At 52.0% G+C, this 25,775-nt stretch overlaps 2 protein-coding genes across 2 annotated transcripts; both read right to left on the reverse strand.

The window, feature by feature from the left end:
- Nucleotides 1-141: 141 nt before the first annotated feature.
- Nucleotides 142-4,159, reverse strand: B3GNT4 (UDP-GlcNAc:betaGal beta-1,3-N-acetylglucosaminyltransferase 4). Its single transcript, XM_047827538.1, has 2 exons — nt 3,538-4,159; nt 142-1,366 (listed from the first exon to the last, which is right to left on the reverse strand). The coding sequence occupies exon 2, from the start codon at nt 1,356-1,358 to the stop codon at nt 297-299; it is 1,062 nt and encodes a 353-aa protein (XP_047683494.1). The 5' UTR covers nt 1,359-1,366; nt 3,538-4,159; the 3' UTR covers nt 142-296.
- A 676-nt stretch (nt 4,160-4,835) lies between these two features.
- Nucleotides 4,836-23,985, reverse strand: LRRC43 (leucine rich repeat containing 43). Its single transcript, XM_047828070.1, has 12 exons — nt 23,884-23,985; nt 22,302-22,562; nt 21,204-21,314; nt 18,939-19,078; nt 16,580-16,818; nt 15,779-15,966; nt 14,935-15,173; nt 12,688-12,829; nt 12,402-12,557; nt 12,108-12,293; nt 11,744-11,777; nt 4,836-4,976 (listed from the first exon to the last, which is right to left on the reverse strand). The coding sequence occupies exons 1-12, from the start codon at nt 23,974-23,976 to the stop codon at nt 4,849-4,851; spliced, it is 1,917 nt and encodes a 638-aa protein (XP_047684026.1). The 5' UTR covers nt 23,977-23,985; the 3' UTR covers nt 4,836-4,848.
- Between the last annotated feature and the right edge of the window lie 1,790 nt (nt 23,986-25,775).

The raw sequence follows: 25,775 nt of genomic DNA on the forward strand, positions 1-25,775 counted from the left end.
CCTTTGCCTCCCAGCTTGGCAGAGCCCCTAGGGGGTCTGGGACCCACCGCACCCCCACCCTGCCACGAGAATTCTGGCAGCCTCTGCTATGCCGAACTTTGCTCCCATTCAACACATGCTGGTACAGGTTAGCCAGGGGTCAGTGTTTTTAATCAGTTCTCAAGGTCTGGGTGGGGGTTACAAAAATGAAGAAATGAAGTCAGCATTTCCCATAGACCCTCAGGTCAAGATTCAAGGTTCTCACGTGTCATCATGATAGGAAAATCAACACTGGGTCCACTCACTCAACCCACCCCTCAGAGTTGGGGCAAAGGGGCTGCTGCACACCTGAGCCCCTCATCCGTCACCAGCGCCCACATGGTCCACATCTCCAGGGGGCTGAGGCGGTGCACGAGCAGGAGCCCCCTGTACAGGCAGGGGTCTAGGGGGTCCAGGGGACGCCGTATTCCAAATGTCTTGAAGCCAGCGTGGTGCACGGGACTCACCCCCAGCTTCCTCAAGCACATGCCCACGAAGACATCGTCGATGGGGAAGAGTTCAGCCTCCTCCACGGCTGCTTGGAGGCGCCGCACGGTGGCTCGGGACATGACATAGCCCCCACCCCCAGCGTAGGGTGGGTAGTGGCGGGCCCTGTACATGGAGGGGGGGATGAAATATTTGACCTTGGTGTTCCTGTTGGGCAGGGCCTGGCGGATAACATCTCCCACCAGGAGGTCCCGGGCTGGGTCCCGGCCCTCCAGGAACTCCAGCACATTGGGGATGTGGACGAAAACGTCATCATCTCCCTTTAGCATGAAGTGGGCCTGGGGGCAGGCAACTGCCACCCAGCGCTGTAGGTGCAGCTCCTTGAGCGTCAGGTTGAAGAAGTCCTCGGCAAAGTCCCACTGCAGGATGTCATCGAACTCCCGGCTCTCGTAGGCCAGCAGCTGGGCTGGGGGCGCAGGCCCCGCCACCCCCAGGAGGAACACCAGTTTCAGCTGCCGACCCCTCGCCCAGCCCCCCACCCGGCCCCACGTGCTGCGGATCGCCGCTCGCCGCTCCACGTGGCCGGGCTGCGACTTGATGGCCAGGAGCAGAAAGGTGTCATCCGAGCAGCCGGAAGGCTCCAGCAAGACGGAAAAGTTGCGGCAGTGGCGATAGGTCAAGAAGAGGCGGTGGCGGCTGGGCAGAGACAGGGAGACGTTAGCCACTGTGCGGTTGGGGAGACACTGGCTGCGGCGGGGCCCCGGGGGAGCCCAGAAGGGCTGGCGGGCCGTGGGGCCCCCCACTGGCTTGGCCTCCTTCTTCAGGAAGAGCAGGCAGCTGAGCAGCAGCACAGCCAGGCTGTACAGGACCAGCCAACCCAGCCTGCGAAACATGGCAGGTCCTGCAAAGAGAGAGCCGTGTGAGCCGCCGGCCACGTCCCCGGCCGGCCACCCAGCAGCCGAGTCCCTGCCGGCCTCCCTTCCATTAGCTCTTCGCAGTGTGTCCTGTGCCTCCTTCCAGAGTCCCTCTCCCAGGGGACAGGTAGGCACACCTGCTGTGCCAGCCTTTGCCTTCTGCTGTCATCAGAGGGCTCTTGGGTCAACTTTTTCCCAAAAGGACTTGTGTTTTTGTTTTTGTTTGTTTTTGGGTGTTTTTTTTTTTTTTTTTTTTTTTTGAGAGCAAGACAGAGCAGGGGAGGGGCAGAGGGAGAGAGAATCTTAAGCAGACATCATGCTCAGCTCAGAGCCCGACATGGGGCTCCACCCTGGGATCATGACCTGAGCCGAAATCAGGAGCTGGACGCTGAGCCCACTGAGCCACCCGGGCGCCCCCGACTTGCAGCCACCTTAAAACTGAGGCACCATGGGGTGGCCTGGCTGGCTGGGCTGAGTCCGAAGAGCGTGCGACTTTTTTTTTTTTTTTTTAACGTTTATTCATTTTTTTGAGACAGAGACAGAGCATGAGTGGGGGAGGGGCAGAGAGAGAGGGAAACAGAATCCCAAGCAGCTCCAGGCTCTGAGCGGTCAGCACAGAGTCCTATGCGGGGCTCGAACCTACGGACCACGAGATCATAACCTGGCTGAAGTCAGACACTCAACCGACTGATCCGTCCAGACACCCCACAGCATGCGACTCGAGTTTGAGCCCCGAGTTAGGTGTCAAGATTACTTAAAAAATAATAAAATTTTAAAAACTGAGAAACCATGAGCACTTTCATCATGTCCCAGGAAACTCAAGTATCTTATAAAAATGGCACGGAGCTAGTTTAGTTTCCAGTGAAATACATACTAGGCATTTAGGGCCCTTGAATCTAAAGTCAAACCATTTCCCCTGAAATAGTGTGCACTGTGATCTGCTGGCGGCAGGCCCTGTGCAGGATGTCGCAGAGATGACCTCCGAGGTGCTGCCCCAGGGCCTTTGCTCCTCCAGAGAAAGGGAGCCACAGGGACCCCAGAATACACCCTTCAGGTCTGTCTGAAGCTTCTTTCCCCAGTTTCTTGGAAGTTTCTTCTTTCCCCCAGGTTTTTGGGGGGAGTTACTTAAAATGGGGTTTTAAGAAAAAACCACTTGCACAGCAGAGCATGAAAGGAGAGCTGGAGCTCTGCCTCCCCCGTGGGGCCCCTCTCCCATCCCTTTAAGCTCTGCTCTTCTCCCAGCGAGTATCCCAGCGATCCAAAGAGAAGGCCCAGAAACGGGAACTAGCAGAGTAACCTGACCAAGATCAAGTCAAGAGTAGCACAGCCAGGCCTGGGGCCCCTCGTCTTCACTTCCACTGCCTCGCGATCCTGGTCCTACAGGCCTACACCTCTATCCAGTCTGCCGGCATTGGCCTCATCCCCGTCGTCCTGCCGCCGCGGCTGCCACAAACGCATCTTTTCCAGCCGCTAGGGACGCAGAGGCCGGCAAGACAGGCAGGGCCACAGAGAAGAGACAGACCAAAAACCAAAACCAATACCAACTTGAGACGGTGCCGAGAAGAAATTAAACCAGCGTAACGGAACACAGTGACTGGGGAAGATTATTTCAAACTGCAGTAGCTGAGAAAGCTCTCCTTGATAAAGGACGTTTGACTTCAAGGGTACTTATTTTGAGAGAGCGCATGCACACAGGCGGATGGGGGAGGGGCGGAAAGGGGGAGAGAGACTCTCAAGCAGGCTCCCCGCTGCCAACGCAGACAGGACCTGACTCCCGGCTAGATCTCACCAGGGTGGGATCAGGACCTGAACTGAAACCAAAAGTCAGGCGCTTAACAGACCGAGCCCCCCCAGGCACCAAGACAAAGGACATCTGAACAAGAACTGAATGCAGCGAACCACAGAGATCTGGTGGGAGAGTGTGCCAGGCAGAGTTAAACCGAGCTCCGGGAGTAGGAGCAGTGAGACTTCTCTGAGGACGGGAGTGTCCTGTGGCTGGAGTATTAAAAGCAAGGAGGAAAGTGGAAGAAGGTGAAGCCAGAGCACGGGAAGGCATACATAAAAGGGCCATCGTGAGGCAAGGGGGGAAGCTTGGGTTTATTGTTATCCTCGGTAGAGATCCACTGGAAGATTTAGCAGAGGTGGTGACAGAATTTACCTCGTGTGAAAGATTCCTCCTGCTGCGGCTTAGATGATGGGTTTTGTAAGGAGACAGGAAACCGGCAAGGAAACTGTTGCACCGCCAGGTGAGCTACGCGGCTTTCAGGCGGGGAAAATGACTCTCAGGTGTTGGCGATGAGCCCGGGGACGCGCCGGCCCCGTCGGCTGAGAACTCAGGGCGCAGGGCCAGCGGTTTGGTTCCGGAGGCCGGTGCGCCGCGGCCCCGCTCGCCTCGGCCCACAGCGCTCCCACTGCGCGCGCACACACCCGGGCTCCCCCGCACGCCGGCCCACGGGCAACTCCCGCCCGTGGCCTGGAGCACGGTCCCCCTCTCGGGCCACTCCTCTGCTCCCCACCCTACACGCTACTGGGAATCCTGATTCAGTACCTGCGAATGTAGGTCTCTTTCCAAACTGAGAGCCCCCAAGAGCCTGGTTCTTAACCCGGCGTGGGCTTCAGCGCGGGCACAACCCCCACCCCCGCAAGTGTCGTGCTGAGTCCTAAGGGTCTGCAGTTGTTTCTGGGGTGACAGCCGCCTGGGGTCCTTGGGGCTCGGCGACCCAACACGCTACGACGAGGGAAAGCGCCAGCGACCAGTTCATTCTTTCCACGCCGCGGTCTCTAACGGGCTGTTGTGGGGGCCGTCGGCCGGCGGGGTCGCCAGAGCAAGGAGCGGGGGGGCCCCGCGGCGGACGCCCCTCCCGGGCCTGAGGACCCTCGGTGGCGCTGCCCGCGGAGGCTGGCCCGCTCCACAGCGCCCGGTTCCGGCCGTCCGAGCCCCGGCGGGCCAACAGCAGCCGAGGGGCTCCGGGGCAGCAGGAGGCCGCCTGGCCCCGACGGTCCACAGCGGAGACGACCCCGCCGCCAGACCCGGCGTCCTCGCGGACGCGCCGGGGTGCAGAGGCACGGGCAGCCCCGGCCCTCTCCGGCACAGTGAGACACCCCTGAGCCCGCAGCGCGGCCCCAGGCGCCCCCGGTCCCGCACAACCCGCCCCCCGCGGACCTACCTGAGCCGGGACGCCGGACCAGGCACGGGCGTGGAGCTCGAGCGGCCGAGCGCGGGCGCGAGCTCCAGCCTCGCACCTCCCGCTCCGCTCCGCTCGGCCGGTGGGCGGGGCCCGCTTGGGCAGCGGGAGAGGCGGGGCTTCGGGGCCGCCGCGGGGCCCCGCCCCCTCCGGGCTCCGCGCTCCCGCCGCACACCTGCGGACGCGGAGGCCGCCCCGCCGCCCCGGCCCACCCCCCGCTCCCGGGCGCGGCGGCCACACGGACGCGGAGCTGCGGTGGTCAGAACAGCCTTTAATCCCGCGCCCTACAGGGCGAACTCCCGGAGCGCCTCCTCGGCCGTGCGGCACTGGTTCAGCTGGATCTGCACCTCCACGGTCAAGGGCTGGGGCTGGTAGTCGCCGTCGAACACTGCAGCCGCAGGTTTGGTCTTTTCTGAGGAAATAAAAACGCGGGTCTGTGAGTCCCGAGGGGCGTGCGGGCTGCTTCTCGGCCGTCCTGGACGGGCTCGTTCCGCATCCCCGAAACGCAGAGCTGCCCTCCGAGCCAGGGGGAGCGCGGCTTCGTTGTCAGCGTAGTAAGGAACACACTTCAGTCACCCCTCATCAGATCGTTTAACCAGGCTCAGCTGTTGGAGCTGCGAGATGAACTAGCCACGTGTCTGGGAACACCGGTCTCTCTTGAAAGAACACCGACAAACCATGGTTATTCGGACGCGGATATTTGGTAGATGTTTGCTAAAAAGCAAACGAAGGAAGCCTGGCATTGCGGGGAAAACAACAGAAAGCATTTTGATACATTTATGACATTTGAGCTTTCGAGTAGAAATTAGAATTTTGGAACATCGCATCTGCCACCGTGAACTTAACAGTTTCCCAACAATCCAAGACTTTTCTAATCATATGGGTGCTGATGAAGAATATGATTTTTGGATAATGTATAATGAAACGTGTCAACGGTTGGAAGATCTGCATAACTCTGTGAACCAGTATTTCACAAATAACCGATGTCTGACGTCACAGATTGTGCAGGGGCAAGATAGCCCTTCAAAATGCAATGTGAAAAAAAAGTGTAGACTAATGGATTTTAAGGTAACTATGCAAAAACGATAGATTCAGTATTCACACTGTAACAGACTTTAAAAACCTACTAGTTGTCAAATTTTGACATAATATCTAAGAAAGATATCAGTTATTTGAAAGCCTATGAAAATAGCCCTTTCTTTTCCAGTTTCATGCCCATGTGAGACTGGATTTTCTTCATACACTACAATCACAGCAACACATCACAAGAGATTAGGGGCTGCAGGAGCAGCTATTCAAATGCAACTATCCTCAATTAAGCCAGACAATAAAGAAATTTGCAAAAGAGTAAAAGAAAATTAAGACCATCTTGACCCCGTAACTTGATTATAAATCATGCCCATTGTCCATATTTGTATGGGCCCTGAAGTCTGGCAGTGTACATCCTTTGTTCTTTTTCTTTAAAAAACTTTTTTTTTTTCAATGTTTATTTTTGAGAGACAGCACAAGCGGGCAAGAGCAGAGTGAGGGAGACACAGAATCCAAAGCAGGCTCCTGGCTCCCAGCTGTCAGCACAGAGCCCTATGCAGGGCTGGAACCTACAGACTGAGATCATGACCTGAGTCCGGAGTCTAACGCTAACCAACTGAGCCACCCCGGTGTCCCTCTTTGTTCTTTTTCAAAGCTGTTTTGGCTATTCTACATCCTTTGAATTTCCATATTAATTTTAGAATCAGCTTGCTGATTTCTACCAAAAAAAAAAAAATCCCCTCAGAATTATGATTGCTATCAGGTTGAATCATAGATCAATCTGAGGAAAACCAACATCCTAACAATCCTGAATCTCCCTATCCATGTACATATTTATCCATTTAAGTCTTTGATTTCTCTCAGCAACATTTTGTAGTTTTCAGTGTATAGAACTTCCACATCCTTAGTCAGATTTATCCCTATTTCATATTTTTCAATGGCATTGTAAATGGTATTTTTAAATTTCAGTATCTAATTGTTTATTGCTAGTATATGGAAATACAATTAATTTTTTAATACTGATCCTGTATCATGCAACCCTGTTAAACTCACTTAATAGTTTTAGAAGCTTTTCTAATTATAGGTATGCAGTGCTATAGATTTCTCTATAAATACTGTTTTAGTTATATTCTATTAATTTTGATATTTTATCTTTTCATTTTCATTCCGTTCAAAATATTTTCTAATTTCCTTTTTGATTTCTTCTTTGATAGGTTATTTAGAAGTGCGTTATTTAGGGGCGCCTGGATGGCTCAGTTGGTTGAGCATCCGACTTCTGTGCTGACAGCTCAGAGCTTGGAGACTACTTCAAATTCTGTGTCTGTCTTTCCCCCTCTCTCTTTCTCTGCCCCTACCCCACTCGCACTCTGTCTCTCAAAAAAATAAACATTTAAAAAAGATTTTTTAAAAGTGTGTAATTTAGTTTCAAACAATAGAGAGATCTTACATACTTCTTTTACTGATTTCTAATTTAATTCCCCTGTAGTCATAGAGGATAGGATACTTTGTATGTCTTGAATTGTTTTAAACTTATTGAGACTTTATTAATAGCCCAGATTATGGAATATCTCAGTTCTGTGTGCACTTAAAGAAAGTGTATTCTCACGTTGTTCGGTGGGGTACTCTACAGATGTCAGTTACGTCAAGTTGATTGGCAGTGTGATTCAGGTCTCCTACATCCTTAATGATTTTCTATTTGTTCTATCAATTACTTAGGGAGGTGTATTGAAATCTCTGAATATAATTTTGGATTTGTCTATTGCTCCTTGTAGTTCTCTCAGTTTTTGTTTCATATATTTTCAAGCTCAATTATTAGCTGCATACTTAGGATTGTTACATCCTCCTGACTCCTTTATTATTACAAAATAACCCTCTTTACCCCTGGTAATAGTCTTTCTCTGAAGTCCATTATGTCTGATATTAATAGTTGCTCCTGTTTTTTTATTAGCGTTAGCAAGAATATCTTTCTCCATCCTTTTAATATTTTTGTATCTTTATATTTAAAGTGGGTTTCGGGTAGGTAGCATATGGTTGCATCTTTTTTATCCAATTTGATCATCTCTGCCTTTTAATTGGGTGTTTAGACCATTTACATTTAATGCGATTATTGATATGATTACATTTAAGTCTACCATCTTATTTGTTTTCTATTAACTCACAAGTCCTCTGTTTCTTTTTGTTTCATTCTTTAAGAATAACTATCTTTGGGGCGCCTGGGTGGCGCAGTCGGTTAAGCATCCGACTTCAGCCAGGTCACGATCTTGCGGTCCGTGAGTTCGAGCCCCGCGTCGGGCTCTGGGCTGATGGCTCAGAGCCTGGAGCCTGCTTCCAATTCTGTGTCTCCCTCTCTCTCTGCCCCTCCCCCGTTCATGCTCTGTCTCTCTCTGTCCCCAAAATAAATAAACGTTAAAAAAAAAAATTAAAAAAAAAAAAAAAAAAAAGAATAACTATCTTTATGATCCCTCTTTTTACTCCTTTGTTGGCTTCAAGTGATATTATACCACTTCACATAGAAATAGGAACCTTACAATGATACACTCCCATTTCTTTCCTTACTCCCACTTCTAGCCTTTTTGCTATTATTGTACATTCTATTGGTTATATATATATATATATATATATATATACACACACACATACATATATATACATTTTTCATTAAACAATTGACTATAATTTAAACATACTTAAATAAGAAAGGAGTCTATATTTACTTACAATTACCATTTTCAATGCTCTCGATTTCTTTGTACAGATCCAGATCCATCTAGTATTTTCTTCTCCTTAAAGAACTACTTTTAACTTTTCTTGTAGTACATGTATGCTGGTGATGCATTCTTTCAGCATTTGTCTAGAGAAGTGTTCACTTCGCCTTTTGGAAGATAGTTTTGTTGGGTAAAAAATTTTAAGTTGATGTTTTTCTTTGAGACTTCCTCCACTGTCTTCTATTTGACATTTTCCTGATGACAAATCTGATGTCATCTTTATCTTTGTTCTTCTGTACATAATGTGTCTTTATCACCAACTTTTAGCAGTTTTATTATTATCTAGCTTGGTTTTGTTTTCTTCATGCTTCTTGTGTTTAGAGTTCACTTAACTTTTTGGATTGGTATATTGATATTTTCCATCTAATTTGGACGAAGTGTTTCAGCAGTTATTTCTTTAGATAGTCTTTCTGCCCTCCTCACTCTCCTTTGGGGACTCCAACTACATGGACATCAGTTCCTTTGAATTTGTCTGAAAATTCACTGATGCTCTATTCATTTTTTTCCAACCATTTTTCTGAGTTTAATTGTGGATAGTTTCTACTGCTTCCAGTTTACTAATCTTTTTTTTTTCTGAATTGTCTAATATGCCACTAATCCCACTGAATGTATTTTTAATGTAACATGGTAGTGTTCATCTCTAAAAGTTTAGTTTATCTTCCATATTGCTACATACCACCACCAATCTTTCCTTTAGCTTCTTAGATATATGGAATATAATTATAACTTCTTTAATGTCCTTGTCTACTAATTCTAACATATGTCACTTCTGAGTCAATTATGAACAATAAATTCTCATTATATATTAAATTTTCTTGCTCTTTCTTTTTTTTTTTTAAATTTTTTTTTCAACGTTTATTTATTTTTGGGACAGAGAGAAACAGAGGATGAACGGGGGAGGGGCGGAGAGAGAGGGAGACACAGAATCGGAAACAGGCTCCAGGCTCTGAGCCATCAGCCCAGAGCCCGACGCGGGGCTCAAACTCACGGACCGCGAGATCGTGACCTGGCTGAAGTCGGACGCTTAACCGACTGCGCCACCCAGGCGCCCCTCTTGCTCTTTCTTTTAATGCCTGGTAGTTTTTCTATTGGGTGGAAGACATAAATTTTACCTTGGGTGCTATTTTTGTGTTCCTTTCAATATCTTTGAGTTTTGCTTTAGTACATGTTTAAATTTGATCGTTCAACTCTTGCTGTCCCTTCCTGCTCAAAATTTGTAGTGTTCCCCAGGGCACTGTGCTCAATCCTCTTCTCTGTCAACATAAGCACACATATTTTCATGACTTTAAATACCACCTATAAGCTGATTCAGTCATTCATTCAATGTCAATGGCCTACTATGCTGGAGGCTGGGGACTGTCTGACTTTAAAGAATGCAGGCATAGCCCCCACTCTCTTGTAGTTTCAGTGTAGTGGACAAGATAAAAGGGAAACCAGGACACATATTCATATCTCTATAGTTAGCATGGCGCTGAGTACCAAGGATGAAAACAGGATACCCTGAAGAAAACAAGGAAGCCCACACTAATCCAGGGATCAACTCCCCTGAAGAAGGCAACTGAGGCTGAGATCTGGCAAAACAAGTAGCTGAGTAAAAAGAGTGGCAAGTGCAAATGGAGTATTCTAGGCAGAACTCTTGGGGGTGGGGGGGAATTGCTTATAGAACATGGACATTCGGATTTTGTGATGAGCCAGCAGGAAGTCATGGAAGAATTTCCAGCAGTAGAGTGACACAACCAGATCTGCAAACAAAATCGTCCCGGCTGCTGTGGGGGTGCCGACAGACCGGCCACAGAGTGGGAGGAAGGAGGTGCAGCAAGGTGGCAACTGTGATTGTCTAGCGTGGTGGCAAAGGGGATGGAGAGTGCCCCGGGTGACAATGGGCAGGTGAGGGAAACGCTTCTTAGATGCTCCACACACTTCAGCTTCACAGGCCCTGGGCCCGAGTCTCTCCTGTCCACCTCCGGCCCCACGGTAACTCTCACACCTGTCTTCTCCACACCATCTCTGCTGCCCATTTCCAAGTCAGGAAATGACTTAGCACTTCTTGCCTTTTACACGGTTTGGTTTTGTTTTGTTTTTAGGTGAATTTTTTTTCATTGAGATAAACTTCTCTTAATATTCAACATTTTAACTATTTTTAAATGTACGCTTCTTCTGTCGCTTTTAGTATATTCACAATGTTGTAGAATCATCACCATTATCTAATTCCAGAACATCTCATCCCCCCAAACGGAAACCCAGTACCCATTAGCAGTCACTCCCCACCCCCAACCCCCACAACCACTGATCTATTTTCTGTCTCTATGGATTCACCTGTTCTGGGCATTTCACACAAGTGGAATTATACAGTACGTGGCCTTTGGCATCTGGCTTCTTTCACTCTGCATCCCGTTTTCAAGGTTCCTCCACGTTGTGCACGCGTGGCGCTTCATTCTTTTTTGCTGGGTGATCCGATGCATGGATACCCGTGTCCTCTTCAGGAACTCCTCCGCGGATGGACACTGGGCTGTTTCCACTTTTTAGCTGTTGGGACTAGTGCTGCTCTGACCTCATCCTACATCTCCTTGCACCTCGCAGTAGCCTCCCAGCTGGTCCCCTGCCTCCTAGCGCTCCTCCCAAGCCAGCCGGTTCTTTCTAAAACTCAAATGTAAAGCTTACCTATTTCAGACACTTCAGTGACTGCCCCTTGCTCATAGAGCAAGTCCAGGCTCCTCGTTGGGCAAAGAGGGCCGGACGACTGCTGAGCCAGAAGGATGCTGGGCCAGTCCCAACTTCAGTCCCCTATCCCACCTCATCCTGGCTCCTACCCCAAATTGCCTCTCCTGCCCTTCACATAACCCACAGCAGGCTGCTCTCTTCTCAGAGATGCAAGAAAGATGTAGGGTTCGGTCCTCAGAGCGGGCATGGCCTTCCCACTGGCCAGAAGATACAGTTCTCCATTCTTCCATTTCTTTGGTCCCAAATCAGGCTGATCCTTCCCCAGGTCCTGCTACAGTCTGAATGTTTGTGTCCCTGCAAAATTCACATGTTGAAATTCTAGCCCCCAAAGTGATGGTATTAGGAGACGGGGCCTTGGGAGCTCATGAGGGTAGAGCCTCAGGAATGGGATTAGCGTCCTTACAAAGGAAGCTCCAGGGAGCTCGCTCACCCTTTCTACCACGTGAAGACATGGCAAGAAGGTGCTGGCTAAGACCCAGGAAGAGGGCCCTCACCTAACGATGCTGGCACCTTGGTCTTAGAGTTTGCAGTCTCCACGACTGCAGGAAAGAAATGTGTGCTGTCTATAAGTCTCCTGGGCTGTGGTGTTCTGTTATAGCAACCTGAATAGACTGAGGTCCTCAATAAACACTCCCAGCTCTCAGTTACCACCGTTAATTCTTACCTTTTTTAGCTCTCTTGTTCTTGTTCTTTGAATCCTGAGAGGAAGAACCACAACAAGAGATGCTTACTGGACTTGGTGGGCACCGGGGAAGGGGTGCTGTCCTATAGGAAGGCAGGGCAGCTCTAACCTGGCTCCCCACACCTGAGAAGGCTGCCCGAGGAGCCAGTAACCCAGAGGGCTGGGAGCTGGGCACCGCCGCATGGCCTAAGGAGAGGCCTTCCTCCTCCCCAGGCGTCCCAGGGCCCTGCCAGCACGGGGGCTTCCGGAGGAGGTTGGGAGGCTCAGAGATGCCCCCCCCCCCCATAACCCTTCCCTGCCCAGCACTGGTTTGATGGGGAGGGGTGTGACAGGGGCCCTACTGTACCCTGAGGGATGTCAGCCTGTCCGTTTCCAAAGTGCGGATCACCCCAAAGTTGCACACTTCGGACACAAGTGGCTCCCCCGCCAGCAGGGGCTCCAGGACCACCAAGCCACTGCCCAGCACCCGCAGGATGGGCGGGTCCTGGCGGAGCTCCTTAGGAAGCTCTTTCTTCTTGGATCCCTTCTGTTCCTGTGGAGAGAGGTCAGGAGAGTGGACGGGGCCCAGCAGGGACAGTGCCCAGAGTGCCCACGGCCGCCGCCACCACCACCTCGGGGCACCTGGCAGCCCGGCCAGTACCTTTGCCACCTCTTTCTCCCTTTTCCCTGCCGTGTCCATCCCGGCTTTTCCCTTCTTGTCTTTCTCCTTCTTCCCCTTCTTGTCCTTCTCCCCTTTTCCTTTCTTGGCAGGCAATGGGACGTCAACAGGAGGCAGCACCGCAGGCCAAGAGAGAATCTAGGGGACGGCGAGGCGGCCACGAGTGAACACAGGCCAGCGTGTGGCTGGCTGGGACCTTGCCGACAAGGGAGCGGGGCCCCACGACAGAAGACTGGGAGACAGGAAAAGGGGGATCCCGGCCACCCACCTTCTCCTCCACGATGGTCACGGTGGTTCCCGCCAGCAGGAAAGCCTTGAGTGGCACCAGGTCCTTGAGTGTGTGCTGCATCTCATAGCTGCAGGGGATGACATCAGTCCAGGGCTTGCGGACAGTGCTGAAGAGAACGGTCCTTGGGGAGGGGGATGAAGACAGGGGTCCCATCACCCGGGAGGCTGTGGCCGGGGACCAGGACCAGGCCTTTGAGAAGACGTGCACACACGTGCACAGCGGGAGATGAGGCCAGACACAAAGGATTACTGCCCGATGCATTTAGATCAAGGTCAAAGAGAGGCAAACTAGTTAATGGTGTTAGTTGAGTTGACCGTGACCCTTGGGGAGGAGGCAGGGGCCTAAGGAGTCTTCCGAGGTCCTGGTATGTTGTTACTTGTCAAGGGCAGTGGCTACCTGGGTGCCCTCATCATTTGGCTGTAAAGTGGATATTTCTCTATGTGTGTGTTACACCTCAATCGTTTTATTTTTTTTTAATGGTAGAACAGATCTGTATGTCCACAGCCACATGGAAAATCAGCAAATTTCAAATTGATATACAGAAGTCTATTTTTTTTAAATAAAAAAGAGATGACTATATATGTTTATATATATGACTGTATAAGAAAAAAATAGGGAACTACGTGCACAAAACTATTAAGAATAACTCATTCTGGGGGCACCTGGGTGGCTCAGTGGGTTGAGTGTCCAACTTTTGATTTTGGCTCAGGTCATGATCCCAGGGTCATGGGATCGAGCCCCACATTGGGCTCCATGTTGAGTGTGGAGCCCGCTTAAGAGTCTCTTTCTCTCTCTGTCTCCCTCTGTCCCTCTCCTGCTCTCTCTCTCAAATAATAATAAAGAGTAATTCACTCCGGGGCCTGGCTGGCTCAGTCAGTAAGGCCTGTGACTCTTGATCTTGGGTTCCTGACTTCAAGCCCCATGATGGGCATAGAGCCTACTTTAAAAAAGAAGAAGAAAAAAAAGAGTAATTCATTCTATAGGATAGGTTAGATGGATGCAGAAGAACAAACTTATTTTCTCATGTACATATTTTTCTAATTTACATATTTTTAAAGCAGAATTATTTGCGACTTTATGTTTTCAAAAACTCAACACCACCAAGAACCACAAAGTCGTCGGCTGTGGTTGACTGGGGAGCCTGGCACAGGGGGTGGCTGGTTGTCCCCCACCTTCTCTCTGGCAGCGGGGATGGCCGCTTGCCTGGTTCTGTCACCTGAGGGAACACAGCACAAGTGGATGGGCCACTGCAGCTTTTCCATATTCTCCACAAACCTTATCATTTACCCTCAGTTGAATTTTGTAAAAAATAAACCCAGGGGCGTCTGGGTGGCTCATTCGGTTAAGCGTCTCACTCTTGATCTCAGCTCAGGTCTTAGTTCAAGCCCATGTTGGCATAATAACAATAGTAATTATTATTATTATTAAATAAACCCAAACCAGGCTCAATGTTTTGAAATTAGTTACAAAAATCAGTTAATAGAGCTTCAATACCTAATGAGAAGTGACCCTAAAAATTCTTCATCAACAGGTTCTTCATCAGGGGCGCCTGGGTGGCGCAGTCGGTTAAGCGTCCGACCTCAGCCAGGTCACGATCTCGCGGTCCGGGAGTTCGAGCCCCGCGTCAGGCTCTGGGCTGATGGCTCGGAGCCTGGAGCCTGTTTCCGATTCTGTGTCTCCCTCTCTCTGCCCCTCCCCCGTTCATGCTCTGTCTCTCTCTGTCCCAAAAATAAATAAACGTTGAAAAAAAAAAAAAAAGGTTCTTCATCAGATAAGACAACACCTGTGGGGGCTGTGAGGCCAGAGGGGCCTTAGGAGGGTAAGGAAGAGCCTGCTGCTCAGGCTGCAAGATCCACACCAGGGGTCGGATGCCAGGATATGTTCCACGTACCAAGAAGTTAAACTGAAAAGACTCTCAACTCTGAGGGCTAAAACGGAAAGTGCTGTCCTCTCGGGTGACTAAGAAATGCCCGCGTGCGCGACACCTGGCGGCGGGACACCTGGCGGCGGAAAGGCGATGCAGCCCTGCCGGGCGGAGGGAAGGAAGCGCGGGGGGGGGGGGGGGGGGTGTAGGGCTCGGAGTGCCGGACACCGACGCGGCCGCACCTGCACAGCCGGGAGCGCAGCCTCGGCCCGTCCCGCGCGGCCCAGGGGCAGGGGGCAGGGGGGGGTGCCCTGCTCTTGGACGACGAAGGGGCTCCCGCAGGGCAGGGTCTCCGTCCTTACCCTGGGGAGGGGCAGAGCCGGGGGTCTCTTCGCGGCCGCAGCTTGGCCAGCTCTTCCGTGGAGTCGGCCACCCCGGGCAAGGGCGCCGACCCGCCCGACGCGAGCGAATCCTCGCGCTCTCCCGACTGGGCGGACAGCCCGGACTCTGCAGAGTCCTCGTGCTCTTCGAAGACCTCTTCGGGAACGTCCTCCGGAATGTCCTCGGCCAGCTGTTCGGTGCTGGGCGAGGGCATGACGATCTGTGGGAGAGACCACACACCCGCCCGGCCGCGGTGTTGTTCAAGGTTCTCAGGGCGCGCAGCGCGCGTGAACAGGTGTCCGCATGAACAGGTGTCCGTGCCACGGTGAACTTGCGGAGCCAGCAAACACACAAACTGGGGCAGGAAGGGTTTTCCTAATGCCCCTTCTCAGAGAACTGCCGTAGGGGTAAGAACAGTAACAATTTCTGCAGAAGCTGGGGTGTCCTCCGTTGCTCCTGGCCGAATGACACCCTGAGGTCTGCTTCCGAAGGGAAGGGTGATGGAGTAGGGGAGAAACATGCCGCGGGGAGCAACCAACCTGGTTGTAAATGCTGTTTCCTTGTGAGGCCGTTGGCTCATATTCAAGGGCAAAGGAAGGAGGTGAAAGAAAGGAGGAGGTTCAAGAAAGGGGCTGAACGAGCCTCTTCCCTTCTCAGAGGAGGGTGTGAATCAGAAAGCTCCCTGTGAAGGGGTTTCCTGGGCCCCAAGAAGCTGAGAAGCTGTTCTGCCTGCGCAGGACACCCTGTGGACCCCAGTGCAGCCCAGCCCTCCCTCCCCCCCCCCCCAGTTCCGGGGGGGGGGGCAAGAGCCCCCGGATCACACACCTCCACCAGGACACCACCATATTCACTTCCTTCTCCTTCTTCCTCTTCTACAAAATCGTAGGTCACATAATAGCTGTAAGTGATAAAAGGGCCTTGGGGCCCTGGTTCCGGGTCTAAGACTGAGGTGTCCTGAACCCCCTTGACATTTCCAATGGTCACCACGAGCTGTGCCTGACGTGCCAAGAGGTCTGCAAGGGAGAATGGGTAGGAGTGAGGGGGACAGGAGGGGAGCCGGATTCTTGCGTTCTCTCCACTCGGTGGGGAGCCTCAGAGTTTGCAGACTTGGGTTCAAATCCCAGTTCTGCCAAGTTCCAACAGCTGTTTGGGGGTAAGTCCCTTTTTGGTAAGACACCCCTCTTAAGCCTTGTTTTCTGGGTCTGTATAATGGGAACGGTAGTAGCTGCTTTACAGGATGGTTACAGATGAAGAGTACATGTTATCTTAGCACGAGCCTGGCTCACAGTAGGCATAGCTATTATCACCATCTTGACCTTGAACAACCTCTGATGCAGCTTGCGGCATGGGCCACAAGGGGGTGATCTCAAACCGCCACAAAAGTAAAGAAGTTGATTTAAAGAATGTTTCCTGTTTGCCTCCTTACTGCTTCTGTCCCCAAATCCCAATCACAGGCATCAAAAGTCTGGGACAGAACTCTGACCGAGAAGGTGAGCTACGCCTGATTAGGGTGTGGGTCAACTGGGGAGCTGCAGGGACAGACCGCTAGTTCGATGGTGGACAGGCAGCAGAGGCTCGAGGTGTCAGATGCCGGCCCCTCCCCACTGGGCACATCAGCTCCCTCACCCCCACTGCGGCCGAGCCCCCGGAACTGATGCTTCTCGCTGGGAGACACGGTGATGTCGTCCAGCACGCAGAGCTGGGACAGGCTGTCGATGGTGAAGCCTCGGTAGTAGGGCAGCAGGGCCAGCGGGTTCCCCTGCAGCACCAGCAGCCTCAGGCGGCGGAGGGTGCTGAGGCTGGCCATCATGCCCTGCAGGTCCGTCAGGTCGTTGAAGCTCAGGTCCAGAGAGACGAGGTTGGGCCTAGAAGGGAAGCAGGACCATCCGGGGGTCCAGAGGCAGGGTGAGCAAAGGGATGGGGACGCGTGCCCGGCCTGCCCTGCTCAACACCCGCCGGCACCCCACGTCCAGAACAGACAGAAGGCCTGTGCTGAGGGCAGGTTAGGAATTTCAGCCCACCCTCGACTCCCAAGTCAGGCGCCCTTGACTCAAGTTAGCCGCCCTGTTGGGAAGCGCTTCTTGGTCCTACTGCCCCCCCCCCCCTCCACGACACTGCCATCCTCGCTGCGACACAGAGATGGCCCTCGTCACATCCTGCCTCCACTGACTTCCATTTACACCGGTCTTTTCTTCTTGGTCCCTCCCATAGATCCTGACACAGTGTTGTGCCACTACAAGGTTCTCCACAAAGACGTACAGACTGGCAAGGAAGCCGGATGGAAGCCTCACGGGGAGGGGCGGTGAGTTGGGGTAAGAGGGGGAGGCGGATCTGGGGATCTGGGATGAGGGTGCCTGAAACTTGAGGGGTTTAGAAGCTGGAGGATGCCTTCCAAAGCCCGGCTGGCTCACGGTCATAGGAAGCCACGTGATTCCTTTCGTGGGGCACAAGAGTGAAGAACATGCCAGTGAGGACAAAGGAGGCACCCTCCATGCCACTCTGGAGAAGAGGGCCACACAGGGGCCAGGGGTGGTTCCCCAATGCGCACACTAGAAAGCGAACTGGTTTCAGCTCTGAGAGCAGCCGCGAGAGAGACGCGAGGGCCGCTTCATCAGCACTTTGTTGTAGCCCGGGCCTCCAGCTGACCGAGCTCAGCCATGTCCCCTCCCCTTCTGCTGTCCCTTTGCAGCCTGTCCCGCCCGTGATGTTGGCTAGCCAGTCAACGGGAAATACCCAAGAACATTTCATGGGGACCAGCACACGGACCGTATCCCGTGTCAGGCTTCTTCAAGAAGACTGAGAACACATCAGCAAAATCGGTCCACGGAAAGGGGGCCCTCCTTTTAATTTCAAAGCAGTGAAAATCAAAGGTTTCACATACATGTTTTTATGAAAGCCACACTTGGCATTAAGCAGGTTACCTACGTTTAGAATAAGTATGTTTTCCAAATTAAAAAAATCAGAACACCCAGTACCCTGTCCACGGTCTGAAATCAGCCATCACAGAAGTCTAACATGTACGCCTCCCTCCTGGCAGCCGCCGTCAGTGGAAGAAAGAGGTGCAGAAGTGCACGCGGCCAAGACTGTGTAGAGAGAGCTTGGCAAGAGTGGGAGAAAGAGGAGGAAGAAGGAAACTATGGCCAGAGTCGGGCACGTTCCAAGAGCACGTACAGTTGGGCCACCTGAGATCCTTCTCCAGGTTACCTAGAAAAGCAGGGAAGTGATGCTGGCCTATGTCCTCTGCCCCTTCCGGGCTGTGAACCTAAGCCCATGGCTGCCCAGGACACTGAAACCCTGGGAATCCTCACAGCACACCCCGAAAGCTTCCTCTGACGGCCTTTCACAGGTCGCCTCAGGTCCCCGCATAGTCCTCAGACCCAGGGTTTTGTCTCCCACTGCTCACTCCCCAAGGAGACAAGTCACAGCAGGAGTGGTCTGTAGGGCAGCTGGGGGCGATTTTGCACGGCACGCACTGGGCACTATCTACAAACACTTTGGTGGTTACAACTGGGGCAGGGGTGCTACTGGCATCTAGTGGGTGGAGGCCAGGGGTGCCGCTCAACTTCCTGTGTGCGGAAGACAGCCCCACCACCGACAGGTTCCCACTCCAGTGCCGGCAGTGCCCAAGTCAAGAAACCCTGCTCTAAAAGCATCATAGCAAAAGGTTTGCTTTTGCTTCCTGCTATTTGTAATCCTTCCCTGGGCTTCGGTGGAAATGTTTGCTTATTTAGTTAGAAATAAATCCTAGGACTGGAGCTGGCAGCCAACCAGCAGTTATTATAGAAAAGAGCAAAGTTAAAAAAGAAAATAAAAGAGCAAAGCTAAAAAGGGAAGGGAAGGGGAAGGGGAAGGGGAGAAAAAAAAAAAAAAGAAAAGAGAGCAAAGCAGAGTCCATCAAGGCACCAGGGTGCAATCATCCAAACCTAACACTAAGCCCTTCTCTCTCTCTCTCTCTCTCTCTCTCTGTCTGGGACTCTGGAGTTACCAGTGGTTGGAGGTGACATAGAGACTTTCCAGGGGGCCCAGAAGCTTGTTGTGACCCAACCCCAAGTGCTGGAGTCGCGGGGGCGGGGCAGCGCACAGACACTCCATGCTGCGGATATCGTTGCCATAGAGCTCCAGCACCTGAGAGAGGCAGAAAGAATGGTGCCTGTGAGCCCCAGTCCCTCCATCCTGCCTTTCCTTCTCCCTCCCTCCCGCTGTCCCTCCTCCTCCCTCCCTCCTCCCTGAGAAACGGGGAGGACTGTGAAGCATTCAAGCCAGGCCACCCGGTGTCCATCCGGACTCACTTTAAAATAGGGGAAAAAAGGGGCACCTGGTGGCTGAGTCCGTTGAGCGTCTGACTTCAGCTCAGGTCATGATCTCACGGTTACTGAGTTCCAGCCCCGCGTGGGGCTCTGTGCTGACAGCTCGGAGCCTGGAGCCTGCTTTGGATTCTGTGTCTCCCTCTCTCTCTGCCCCTCCCCCTCTTGTGCTGTCTCTCTCAAAAATAAATAAACATTAATTTTTTTTTAATATGGAATAGTATTTCTATAGCAGGTGTTGGAAACTTTCTTTTCCTTTTGTGAAGAAAACTTTAAAATTTGGCACGGGACGGGGGGTAACATAGCATTTTGGCAATTGCTCAACCCACAGCAACATGTCACTGAGAAAGCTAAAGGGCCCCTGGCTGGAGTAAGGGATGGACTTGAGGAGAACAGAGCATTCTTGCACTTCTGCTCCAAGGTCTCATCTGGGTTCTTCCGAAGCCTGGCACTGAGCCATATTTCTGAGTCCCTTTTGCCATTACATCTACTAATTTCCACATTTAATTTAAAATGGAGAGCATTTGGGGGAACCTGGGTGGCTCAGTCAGCTAAGCATCCAACTCGGTTTCAGCTCAGGTCATGATCTCACAGTTTGTGAGTTCAAGCCCCGCATCGGGCTCTGCACTGACAGCACAGACCCCACTTGGGATTCTGTTTCCCTCTCTCTCTGCCCCTCCCCTGCTCATTCTCTATCTCAAAATAAATAAAAATAAAAACTTAAGCCTGGAATAGCTTTTATTTATTTATTTACTTATTTATTTTGAGAGAGAGCATGACCTGTGTGTGACCTCGGGAGGGGCAGGGAGAGAGAATCTCGAGTGGGCTCCACGCTTAGCGCACAGCTTGATGGGGGGCTTGATCTCACGACCGTGAGATCATGACCTGAGACAAAATCAAGAGTTGGACGTTTAACTGACTGAGCCATTCTGGTGCTCCTAGTTTCTTTTTAAATGATTATTTTTATGGTGGCAAAATATATATAATTTGTCATGTTACCTATTTTTCTTTTTTCTTTATTTTTTTATTTTAGAGACTGTGCACATGAGCGGGGGAGGGGGTGGGGGGAGGGATAGAGAGAGAGGAGAGAGGGGGAGAGGGAGGGAAGGAGGGAGGGAGGGAGAGAGAGAGAGAGAGAGAGAGAGAGAGAGAGAGAGAGAATCTTCAGCAGGCTCCAAGTTCAGCATGGAGCCCAACACGGGGCTAGATCCCTCACCCTGGGATCATGACCTGAGCTGAAATCAAGAGTCAGGAGGCTCAAACGACTGAGCCACCCAGGCGCCCCCATTTTACCTACTTTTAAGTGTACAATTCAGTGGCATTAAGTTCACTCACACTGTAGTGCAGCTGTCACTGCTACCTACTTCTGAAATTTTTCATCACCCCAGACAGACTGTACCCCATTAAGCAACAACTCCACATCGCCCTCACCCCTGCCCCAGTAACCTCTAATCTACTCCCTGTCTCTGTGGAATTGCCTCTTCTAGATATTTCATGCAAGCGGAATCAGCTAACATGTGACCTCTCCTGTCGGGACTCTTGTACTCAGCATCACGTGTTCAAGGTTCGTCCATGTCCCAGCACGTTCCTGTTTATGACTGAAGAATATCCCACCACATGGAGGGACCACATTTTGTTTGCCCTTTCTCGGCTGGTGGACATCTGGGTTGTCTCCACCTTTCAGCTGTCGTGAGGAGTGCTGCCGTGAACACGGGCCAGCAAGAATCTCAGTCCCTGCCTTCACTTCTCTGGGGCATATACCCAGACACGGAACTGCAGGGTCTTATGGAGATTCTACTTTTTCGGCACCTGGCCTCCCTCTCCAAAGCCTGGGGCTGGTCCTTGGCATCCAGCCACACTGGCCAAACCTTCTGTGGGGAGGGCAGGGGCAGGGCTTCTGGGCAGAGCCAACTCGAAGACCCTAAATGGAGTCTGAGCTCTTTTACCTTGAGAGTTGGGGGCAGGTTGACAGCATCGATCTCCTGGATTTGATTAGCACTCAGTACCAACTCTTCAAGATTTAGAAATTTCAGGAGGTCTTTATCCACCAGGCTCACCTGGAAGGGAAGGAAAGGAAGCTGAGAGCTCTTGCGGGTGAGGCAGCTTTGGAGCAGAAACAGGGTCCACGGGAGGCCACCGACAGGAGGCCACTTGCCTCCTGAGGGAGTCACCTCGAACACACCAACCCCTTTCGTCTCCCCTACCGACCCTCTTACAGCCTCTCCTGCACATTCCACCAGGATCCCAGGGCTCCGCCTCCGCAGTGACCTCTCAGCCCCCGCCTCACTCCCCGGAGGCGCTGTACAGCTACCAGCCCAGTGTCCCGTGTCCCCAGCTGGACTGTGTGCTCCCAAGGGCAGGGATCCCATGTTCTGTGCTGTCTACCCCTGAGGCCTTAAGGAATCACTAGTTTACATACAGCAGGATCAGACCGGAAGTTCAGAGGCCTATCTGTGAACCTTCAGTTCTCTGTGCCCTCAAAGACATCAGGGCCCTTCCTGGCGACTGTGCCAGCGTGCCCAGGATTGAGGCGTTCCCGGGACACTTTCAGCGCTGATGCCCGAAAGTCCCAGGAAAACTGACAGGAGTTGTTCCCGCCCCTCCCACCTGGTACTGTGTAGATCCCCAGTTTCTCTGGGAAAGGGGAAGCCAATGTAGGGAGGCTGAGTTTGCAGATTGGGGCTCTGTTATCGGTAGAGGCAAAGAAGGCTTCTCAGTAACAGAAATTAATACAGTACCATGCCAACCCTCCCCAACCCCGGGCCCCCACAGTGTAAGTAAAACCGACACAGACACTTCAAAGGTCTCTCCGAGGACCCAGGAGCCCAAGTCAGAAGTCAGCTGTAGAAAACACACCTGGATTCCCCGGGGGTGAAGGAAGAAGACACGGAACAAATGAGCAGCTGGCCCTGGCAGGTGGAGGCGCTGGTGAAGTTATTTAGGTCCGAGCCACCTCCCCACCCTTCTTTCTACTCACCACCTAGGTCTCACCACTAAGCTCTTTAAGGGGCATGGCCTCCTTGACATCAACCTCTGGCACTCACCTGCTTGTCCACCACTCGTAGGGACCTGAAGTAGGAGTAGAAGAAGGTGTCCTTGAGCATCAGGGGATTCTGGATGGCCAGTTCTCTCAGAAAATGGTCCTCTGCACTGGAGCCCTCCAGCAGAGCCCAGGGGGAGTGGGGGCTGCGGACCAGGCCCAACAGGGCCTCCACCGTCTCCTCCCCGGGGCTCACGGCCTCCTCGTCTCTGGGGATCAGCTCCCTCCATGTTCGCCAAGTTCGAGGAAGAAAACGTGACCTATTCTGCAGCGGTGGAGGTGGAGAAGTTCGCTACTCGTGACTCAGCCCTCTCAAGGATTCGAGACTCCCCAAAAAGAGTAGATGGTAAGATAGGACCATCGGGGATCAAGAGTTTAGAAGTTTAAGCAGTGAGTAATCAATACTTCCGACTGATCATCAGCCATGAATAGAACTACAAAGAACTGCATTCCTGCCTTTAGGAATTTACCCAAGCTGGGAACCCTGAAGAAGCAGGTGAAAGCAACCTAACAGTTAAGAAGGATTTATGTACTAAAAGCTAGAGGCGCAAAAGGCAATCTGGGGGATGTATTAACCAAGGAATGGCTTTCGAGGAAGAAGTACCGTGGCTGAAAAGGTGAATTCAGAATTTAGAGGCCACAGCGGATGGGGAAAGGTTGGGTCCCAGAGCTGACTTTCTCCCAGCCCTTCCCCCAGGAGAACTGGAGACATCGGTGAAACCCCACAGCACCTTGTACAGTAGACACTCAACAGTGTTTGTTGAGGAGACAAACAAATCCATTAGTTCCTTGATTGGTGCCTTGGTTTTTCTCCTCTATGAAAATGGGCACACAGGCCTCCCCTTAGCCCCTACCAGTGTGGGGGGGGCCTCAGCTTCCCAGCAAGCAGGAGGGGAACATTCCAGACCCTCAAGATATTCCAGGGCACATCCTGGGGGCTGCAGGTTCTCAATGGCCTGCTCCTCATCCCCACCAGGAGCACTAGCTGATGGGGGTGGGGTGCGGGCAGACGCACCTGCTCCAGCCCGCAAGAGCCACGACTTGCACCCCAGGGAGAAACTTTAGAAGGGAAGAGTTTCCGGCCTCCGAGACAAGGAGCCAGGAGAGGAGGGAGGGAGCCGCTTCTCCCCCAGACCCACCGGCCTCTGGAGGCAGCAGAACCGGGCCTGCTCAGGACCACGCCTTCTGCGCTCTGGGGCACCTGAGGGTTGAGACGCTCTCGGCCCAGGCAAAAACTTTCCACCTCAAAGGGAGCCTGGTGTTTCTAACGGAGAAGCCCTACCCCCGGTCAGCCCGCCGGGCTCAGGTCTAGGCGGGGTCCCGCCCTCCTCTGCGGGTCAGGCCCGCGGGGGGGTGTGGGAGGGTGGGGGGGGGTGTGGGAGGGTGGGGAGGGGGGGGTGGGAGCTCTCCCGTCGGCCCCTGCGGCGTCCCAGCCCCCACCCCAGCTCAGGACGCTCCTAAACTCCTAGATCCAAGCCTCCCCTCAGGCTCCTCCGGATCCGCCAAAGCCTGTGCCGGCGGCCCGGGCCCCTCGGCGCCGCAGATCCCCGCGTCCCTCCTCCGGCCGCCCCCGCCGGCGCCCGCACCCAGCTGCCGGTGCCGCACGGGAACTCGCGAAGACACAACTGCCTCAGGTGCTCCCGGACCGCGGCGCTCACGGTCCCGCCGGGCGTCTCCATGCCCGCGCGGCCGCCTCGCCTGGCCGGTTGCTAGGCAACCGCCGGGACACACGTGCGCGCTCACCGGGGCCGGGCGCGCGATCCTCCCGGCGGGGGCGCGCGGCACGCAGGCGCTCCAGGTGAACCCAAGACCAGCCGGGGTCTGCGGACTTTTCCCGGCCGGCCGGGAAACCGAGACCCTGACTCAGGCGGGGACGACCTGGGTTTTTGATTCTGACCCTTTTGCGCCCGCAGCTGCAAAATGGGACAATAGTACACTTCCCACCACCACCAGGGGCCGTAACTGCTGTAGCTCCTAGCAGGCGCTTCCCACCTGAGAAAAGTGCTGATTATCGTTCCCATTTGACAGATCTAGGAAAGAGAAATGAGCCCAAGGTCAAACAGTCTCAAGATAAACCAGTGGATTCCAATGTGGATCGCTTTAGCCCCTGAGTCCGGGGTTTTAAATCACTGTCTACATGTATAACCGTTTTAGCACCGAGACCCCATTATAGACCGAAGCAAGCTCGCACATCATCTCTCCATCCTAAGTATCCAGCATCTAGCCTGCTACCCAAACAGTAAGGGCTCCCGGGCACACGTTTGAGAAACAAATGGGATGATTTGGTTCCTATAATTTGGAAATGCAACATCTTTACTGAGCTATAATTTGCGAACCCCCAAATCCACCTGTTTAAAGTGTGCAACTTTGTGTGATTTTTAGTATAGTCCCAATGCAACGATATTCATAGTGCAACTATCACTGTTATCTAATTTTCAACTTTTTTCTCACCCCAAAAGGAAACCGCATACCCACTAGGCAGTCAATCCCCATTCCCCCTTCCGTCCATCCCCTAGCAACCACTAATAGGCTTCTGTCTCTATGGATTTGCTTCTCCTAAATATTTCATATTAAATGGAATCATACAATATTTTGTGTCTGGCTTCTTTGGCTCAGCATCATGTTTTCAAGGTTCACCCATGTTGTAGCAGGTGTCCGTGCCTTATTCCTTTCTATGGCTGAATAATCTTGCATTGTATGAATGGACTACATTTTGCGTATCCATTCACCCACTGAGGGACATTTGTTTTCACTTTTTAGCTCTTATGAAAAATTCTGAAACGTTCCTGTACATCTTTTTATGGCAACATATGTTTTCATTCCTCTCGGGTCGATACCTAGGAATGAAATTGCTGAATCATACGGTCACTGTATGTTTAACAGTTTGAGGAAACCGTTTTACACAGAAGCTCTATGTCACCTCCCCATCAGCAATATATGAAGATTCTGGTTTTTTAATATCTTCACTAACACCTATTATTTTACTGCTTTGTTTTGTTTTTATAATAGACATCTTAGTTGATGTGATGTATCTCGTTGTGGTTTTTTTTTTTTAATTTTTTTTCAACGTTTATTTATTTTTGGGACAGAGAGAGACAGAGCATGAACGGGGGAGGGGCAGAGAGAGAGGGAGACACAGAATCTGAAACAGGCTCCAGGCTCTGAGCCATCAGCCCAGAGCCCGACGCGGGGCTCGAACTCACGGACCGCGAGATCGTGACCTGGCTGAAGTCGGACGCTCAACCGACTGCGCCACCCAGGCGCCCCTCGTTGTGGTTTTTATTTGCATGTCCCTAATGCCTGGCTAGTGATATGGAGCATCTTTTCATGTGCTTTTTGGCCATTTGTGTATCCTCTTTGGAGAAATGTCTTTCAAATTCTTTAGTCATTTAAAACGATTTTTTGTCTTTTTATTGTTGATTTTTAAAAGTTTTTTTTTTAATATATTCTGGATATTAGCTCCTTGTTTTACATACCA

This window comes from Prionailurus viverrinus, chromosome D3 (assembly GCF_022837055.1).
Source record: "Prionailurus viverrinus isolate Anna chromosome D3, UM_Priviv_1.0, whole genome shotgun sequence".
NCBI lineage: Eukaryota > Metazoa > Chordata > Mammalia > Carnivora > Felidae > Prionailurus > Prionailurus viverrinus.